This window comes from Helianthus annuus, chromosome 3 (genome assembly GCF_002127325.2).
Source record: "Helianthus annuus cultivar XRQ/B chromosome 3, HanXRQr2.0-SUNRISE, whole genome shotgun sequence".
NCBI lineage: Eukaryota > Viridiplantae > Streptophyta > Magnoliopsida > Asterales > Asteraceae > Helianthus > Helianthus annuus.
The window spans coordinates 133563914-133571304 of NC_035435.2; the positions used below are offsets into that span (position 1 = coordinate 133563914).

Consider the following 7391-nt stretch of genomic DNA (forward strand, 5'->3'; position numbering starts at 1 on the left):
TATCTGTTATAATCCAACTTTAACCCTCCAACTTTCACTCTTGAAAGCTACAACCCTCCAACTTTCAATATTAACATCTACACAAGTACACAACTTATTCCCGTTTATTTAGCTGCCTTGAAAGACATGTTGCAAACAAAACACTTCGTATAATATATGCTTCCAACATTAAATTAACATTTTAAGAAGATCAACTACTCAAACTTGAATTATACTACGTTAAATTTTGATATATTTTAAACAGCAGAAATAAATCCTTTGAAAGAATTAGTCAACGTGACTCTTCTCCATACATGACATCCATGATCCATGGTTCATCACTTTGGCTAGCTGTAACAGAACTACAGAAGATATTTAACAAGTATAATCATGCATCATGTGATGATGTTGATAGCCGAAAGACAAGGGGTACATGCACTAATCGGCCTTGCTGAGTGTAATGTGTCTTATGTCCAAGGTTTGATGCAAAACTACAGTCGAGTCGGGGGTCTCACTAGAAGCAGACTCTCTATTCTTATGAGGTAGAGGTAAGGCTGTCTACATCTTCCCTCTTTAGACCCTACCTTAGTATGATGATAATGAATGTTATCTCAAAAATAAGTGACAAAGTATAAAACCGTATCAGAAAAACAAAGAAAGAACATAGAGATGTTTCTCAAATTCATAAAAAAATATATAATCCATCATCTTCTCATTAACTAAATTACTAAATATACAACAGTAGTTTTATACACACATCGTCTAGAAAAATAATCAAACGTACTTCTCCTATACACATAATGGGTTTAGAAAAAAAAATTGTACATAAATTAACATTAGTCGCTGTTACAATCGAATTAGCTCCAACACTATGTTTCATCGTTTTGTTTCCTCAAAGAGAAATCTTCATGTCACTGAACCCAGTTAACACAAGCTCAAAGTCTTCAAATTTCAAAGCAGTGGTCATGAAGATGGTTTCTCCGTCTTCATCTGTAACAGCCATAAGTAAGCCAAAATTGATCCAGAAAGCAAATAATCCAGAATTTCATATTGGAAGACTTGATATATATTCTTTAATAAGAAGCAATAGAGGTCGACCAATTTACTTTCAAATGGAGAATAGTTTAAACGGGTTGAAAGTCTCTCAAAGTTCATTTTTAACGTATACAACCTACTAAATGTTTTTATTCAAATACTTGAAAATGTAATAATATGACAAAAAAGTGTTTGTTGGTCAACCCGGCCCAAATAAGTCTATTTAGATCTATACTAAAAACACAACCCGTTTTGTCTCATTACACAGCCCACCTACATTGGGACCTCAAAAAACCAAGAAAGGACACTATAGAGTTTAGACACAGTGGCGTAACACGTACCTTCTTCAAATACTTTTTATGAAGTTTCATAGCCCCCGAGCAGGATTTTCTAGCATCCAGGTTGCCCGATGTATCATTCAATATCTGAAATTAAAAAAAAGGAAACTGATTTACATCATGAAAATGCTGCAAGGATTCTTTGTTTTTCTAAACAATTATAAGATTGACCTTGACAACATCATCGAGTCCCTTGGCTTCTGTGAGCAGTTTGACACTTTTCTCCTTGAGCACACTCGCAACAAGAAATACAGAAATCGGGAGTGTTTCTCCGTTTTTGGCCCCACTTCTCAAATATTCCCTTTCATATTTGCCACATTGGCGTGATGATTTTCGTTTTCCTTTAGCATCTTCGGGTCTCTCTGAATCAGATTCCTCATATAAAGTGTATAAATCGGGATCATACTCCAAAGCCCACATCATCTGTTTGAAATCCATTAGTCAACCAGAAGAATTAGATGTGACAGTTTCGACCCGTTTATATACAAATAGGTCCATTTGGGTTGTTAGTAATGATCACCTCCCATAAGTACAATGAATCACCGAAAGAAACTTCTCGTCTGAATAACACCATAAGCATCCTAAACGCAAATAGATAATCGCCACCACCTATGTGGTCTGTGTTCATAAAACAATATAAATTCATTTATCATATTATATTGGAATAAAAAATAAAAATAAATAGTGAAGATAATTAGTAATGAAAAATACCCAAGTGCTTATGAAGTTTAGGGTCAACAACTTGAATAACATTAGCTAAGTTGCAAAGTTGTGACTCCACCCCTACGGTACTCCCTATGCATTTAAAATTCCCTCGCTTCAAAAGCGTAAAATATTAACATTTTTATTACTTGAAAACAATCGAAGACTAATATCGCAAGAACCTGTATATTTACCAGTCTACGCATTAGACGTTCAAAGCACCAAAACGCATCTGCTTCATCTTCGAGAAGCATAATCATTGGAGAACAAAGATCACTCATCCCTGTTTGGGATATGTATAAATGTGAAACTTTTAATCGGAATATAAGTCTTTACATGTAACTATTCAAAAAAAAAAAAAAGAGTAAAATGGCATTTTTGTCCCTGGGGTTTGGCCAATTTTGTGACTTTCGTCTAAAGGTTTGTTTTTCCGTATCTGGATCCAAATAGTTTGAAATCTTGCCATTTTCATCCGGCTTGTTAACTCCATCCATTTTTCTCCGTTAAGTCAGGAGTATTTTCGTCTTTTGTGTTAACTTAACGGGCAATTCAGTCTTTTTCACTTTATGTACAAGCATTTAAAATACCCCTGACCGAATTGCCCTTTGAGTTAACAAAAAAGACGGAAATACCCCTGACTTAATGCAGAAAAATGGATGGAGTTAACGACCCGATGAAAATGGCAAGATTTCAAACCTTTTGGATCTAGATGCGGAAAAACAAACCTTTGGACGAAAGTCGCAAAACTAGCCAAACCTCAGGGACTAAAATGACATTTTACTCAAAAAAAATAAAAACTATAGTGAAACTAAGAACCAGTGAACCACCTTGACCATAACCGACTTCTTTATCGAACCAAGCATAAACCGAAAGAACATCCCAAAGTTTGCCTAAATTTTCCGGCTTTTCATAAAATACTAGCGTCCTGTCTGTCCGAACCACATCAAGACCTGCCATAAATAGTAAACCATAAACAAAAGGTTACATGATAACCACAAAACTGCATGATATAAAGAAGGGTGTAACGAAACTTATTATCTATCAACCTATTTGATGTAGTGTAAGTTTCCATTGAATTATCTTCTTGTCTTCCTCCTTAGGACAAGGCTTTGCTGAACCTGAACCAACTGCATAAGTATGCAACTTACTGCATTAATATTTAATAACCATTTAACGACTATTAAATCTGCAAAAAGAAAAAAAGTAAATGGTGTTACCAGTTGCTTGAGCTGTTGGCGTCATAAGCTTTTCATGGTTTGCTTCTAGAAGAACAATAGGATCTTCGGTTGGAGTACCGTCTTCTGTGATCACAGGAGCGGTGATGAATTTTCCACTTCCGACAAGAGGGAACATATATGTGCATAGTTCTTTTAGCCGCACATACTCTTCTCTACGATAATAAGAAAAATATCAGTTCGTTTAAACTTCTTTGAAGTCGAGGAAATTGTGATATACACAATATGCCGGAAAAAGTGTGATCTATTGTATAGACAGTGGCGAAGTATAGAAGGGGCGGGGAGGGGCGCCCGACCCCCCGAACTTTTCGCTCAGTAGTGTTATATATGTAGTTTTCGTATAGAAATTTTTGGGTATATACGTTTTCGACCCACCGGTTCTATAGAATTTTTTTGTGTATACATTTTTGAACCCCCCCCCCCCGGTCATTCGGGTCAAGCTTCGCCACTGTGTATAGATAGATATAAGGGATTTAGGTGATCATGGTATGCAGAGGTAAGTTTTGACCCATTAGCTTATGAATAGGTCGATTTTGGGTTGGCTTTTACCTCAAACTGATCAAACGGGTCAAATAAAAAAGTAGCTAAAAGAGAACGCTCAATTGGGTCAAGTAAAAAAAGTAGCTAAAAGGGAAAGCTCAAACGGGTCAATAAAATAATAGGTAAAAGAGAAAGCTTAAACGGGTCGAATGGGTCACAGGGATTAAAAGTCATTCATATTCTATTTGTAACGCATAGAAAAACCTACAGCATTGTATATTTGTATTCAAATACTTTGATTATAATCGAGTATTCGCATAATATTTTTAAATAAATATAATGAGCTTGTTAATAATAAAAAAAATGATTTAAAAAAGTGACACATATGCAAATCAACCCAAGTTTTAATCCGAACCCATTCTAGAGCGCCCGTCTTGCCACTTCCAATGATATGTACACATAGATAAGGAAAATTTTAATGGAAATGATAAAGTGTATAAACTACCTTCGAGCTAATCGTATCTCTTTTCGCTCTTCATATGTGCTTTTAGGATCAAAACAACCGAGTAGAAATTCCCATACCTCTCCTCTAATTGTTGGATGTACCCCCTGATTTATCAAAAAAATGTTCGTGAAAAAAGGAAGTAAATTTGAAAAGGGAACTACATTTAAATGCCAAATGTCAAACTAATCACAGAACAAAATAAACAAAATTTCAAGTATAGAACTTACTCCACGATAAATTCGACCAAGGGTCTGGCCTATATCAAGATAACCTTCTGGACTGAAAGCAGACCGCCACTTCCTTACACTAAGGGTCTTCCCAGACTGAATAAACATATCAGAAACTACAAGCTTCGGTAACAACTCAATGAAACATTAAATAGTGCTAAAAAGGTAGTTTTAACAAGTGCATAATCAGATAATCAGCTCTCTCACTAGTCCAAATTCTGAATTCATTTCTTGACATGGAAAAGGTAGTTTTTTAAGGTGTCAATGGCATATAAGACCACCCGTAACAGGCGTGTTTTTTTTCAAAAAATCGCCCCAATCACGCCGGATTTCGCCCTTGGACTGCCCCCCTGGGCATGTTTGCTCGAAAACTTTGTTTTGGCGTGGTTTAAATCATGCGGTTTGGGCGATGAATTGACCAATCAGAAACACATGCAACGGTCACAAGCAACGGTTATATATTTATTTATTTTTTCCTTTTCTCACCTATATATAAATAATTGTGTAAGGATTGGATGGAGCGTTATTGAGCATTATTCCCACTACGCCACTTTTGCAAAAACGCCCAATAATGCCCCCATGCTGACTGAACTGCCACAGGGCAGAAAACGCCCCAGGGTGGGGGCATTATTCATCAAACCACTACGCATGGTCTAATAGTCGTTATACACAAACACCACCAAACCAAATGATGCCCCAAATTTGTTTTAGCATTATTTGCTACAATTATGTATTTTTTTTCCTCAAGTATAACAAAACATATTCCAAAGGAGATCATATCCACTTGGTAACTTTAATTTATAATGTTTCATACAAATAAACAGTTTCATTATCAAAGTGATTATTGGCTACTAACACCAAAAGCAATCATAAACAATAAAGCAAAAGTGAAAGTGAAATAAAATACCCCAAAAAGTTAAAAACTTTTAGCATAAAGATGATTTACCTTAATCTTAAACTTGGTTTTAGGAACATCAGTACATTCAGCTCGAACCTCATAGAATGAATCAGTTGGAAGTCCCGGATCTTTCCTCAAAAGATTCATCCTTTTTTCACCAACTTTTTTCTTCAACCCAAAACCCACTTTTTGTACTCAAATTCCTTCAAATCAAATAATTTTTTTTTCAAGATTCTTGCACCCCAAAACCTAAATCACCTGATATAACAATACCCAGATGAGATCTTGGCATAAACAACCAGAAAGCAACAATCTTTTAAATCTTTAAACAAAAAGATTCATCCTTTTTTACCACCAACTTTTTTCTTCAACCCAAAACCAACTGTTTGTATCCAAACTTCTTCAAATCAAACAATAACCACCTGAATTAACAATACCCAGATGAGATCTTGGCGTGAACATCCAGAAAGCAACGATCTTTTAATCTTTTTCTTGTTTTTTTCCTTATTTTGTTCCTTTTCAAATGTATGGTTTATTTGTGATTTTCTTCTTTGTCTTTTCAACTGGACTTAGTTACCGCTGTTACCACTGTTTCTGATGTGCTAAAGATTCATCCGACAACAGCATTGTTGGTCTGTAATACGTTGTAGAGGAAGGATGTTTGACTTGTTTTGAAAATAGTGAAATGTGTTTGTTGTGAGGCGCAAAAGACGTGAGAATGTGGGATGGGGGGACCGTGCTTCGCGGGTTTCGGTGGATACAAGATGGAAGATGGAGGGAGTGGTTTGCTAGCACGCTCTGGTGGGCGCGTGGTTTGAGTAATAAGTCATCTAGTTGACCCATTATCCAACTGTACAGACAAGTGAACAACTACCGAGCCACCAAATTAAATATCTTTTTAATGACTCATGAATTAGTGGTATGGGGCCCAGTGTCACCGAGAGCGATTGAAAGTTTGGATTTTTTTTTTTTTTTTTAAGAAAACTTCATTAAAACATGCATTTGACCCAAACGGGCAAAAAGTCAAACAGCACACATTCCCCCGACCCAAACGGGTAAAGGGAAGAAAATTACAAAATATACATAGGGTATTTATAACATTCCTACCAGCTAATATAATTACATGATGTTCAATTTTTTAACCAAGCGAATCCTCTCGACTTAATCTCCCTCACAATCTCCTACGGGCTACGACTGGTTTGGTTGAAGACCATCTCGTTCCTTCATTTCCAAATGCTCCAGCACGAAATATTCACCAACCCTTGGACGATTTTCTTAGCCTTCTTTCCAACTTGAGAATAATTGTGAATATCTAGAATGTATTTGAATTCGAAGATATAAATCAGGGGGATTTTACACCAAGCACTTATCTCCGCCCAAACCTGAATCGCCACTGAACACACCGAAAAAAGATGCTTCACCGTTTCCTCAAACTCGTTACAAAAAGGGCACATAACGGATGTAATGTCCACGTTCTTTTTTCTTAAGTTCACTCTCGTAGCGAGTCTGTCCAAGTTACCTCTCCAGGCCACAATGTTACATTTAATAGGCACCCAATAAACCAATCGAAATTAGGAGGCTGACTATTTCCATTTTCAGCGATCAAAGCCTTTTTAACAGCCTTCACCGAAAAGCCATCTTTGCTATCTTCAGTCCAAACCCACCTGTCCTTAGAATTTTTGAGTGTCACCTTGTAAATGATCTCACTGCATTCCTGCCTTTCCTTTAACTCCACGACCGACACAGGCAATCTAGACCAATTCCAAACAAACTCACCATTTCCCCTGTTCATTTTTATTCTATCTGCAACCCTGCAAGTTTTAAACAATTCCAACCCAAACAGATGTGGCCATCTTTCCATAAAAGGAGTATCTCCTTCCCACAAGTCGATCCAAAACCTAATATCTTCCCCGTTCCCAACTTTACCCAAGACCAAATGGTTTAAACCCTTCCCTTTGATTTTAATTTTACAATTCGATTTCACAATATTTT

At 36.4% G+C, this 7391-nt stretch overlaps 1 protein-coding gene across 1 annotated transcript; it reads right to left on the bottom strand.

Moving 5' to 3' along the window:
* Positions 1-660: 660 nt before the first annotated feature.
* LOC110929749 (GTPase-activating protein GYP7) lies at positions 661-6195 on the bottom strand. The gene is made up of 12 exons (XM_022172933.2): positions 5448-6195; positions 4502-4597; positions 4275-4378; positions 3272-3444; positions 3101-3181; positions 2882-3004; positions 2249-2337; positions 2064-2169; positions 1873-1970; positions 1524-1775; positions 1356-1439; positions 661-969 (listed from the first exon to the last, which is right to left on the bottom strand). The coding sequence occupies exons 1-12, from the start codon at positions 5544-5546 to the stop codon at positions 943-945; spliced, it is 1332 nt and encodes a 443-aa protein (XP_022028625.1). The 5' UTR covers positions 5547-6195; the 3' UTR covers positions 661-942.
* Between the last annotated feature and the right edge of the window lie 1196 nt (positions 6196-7391).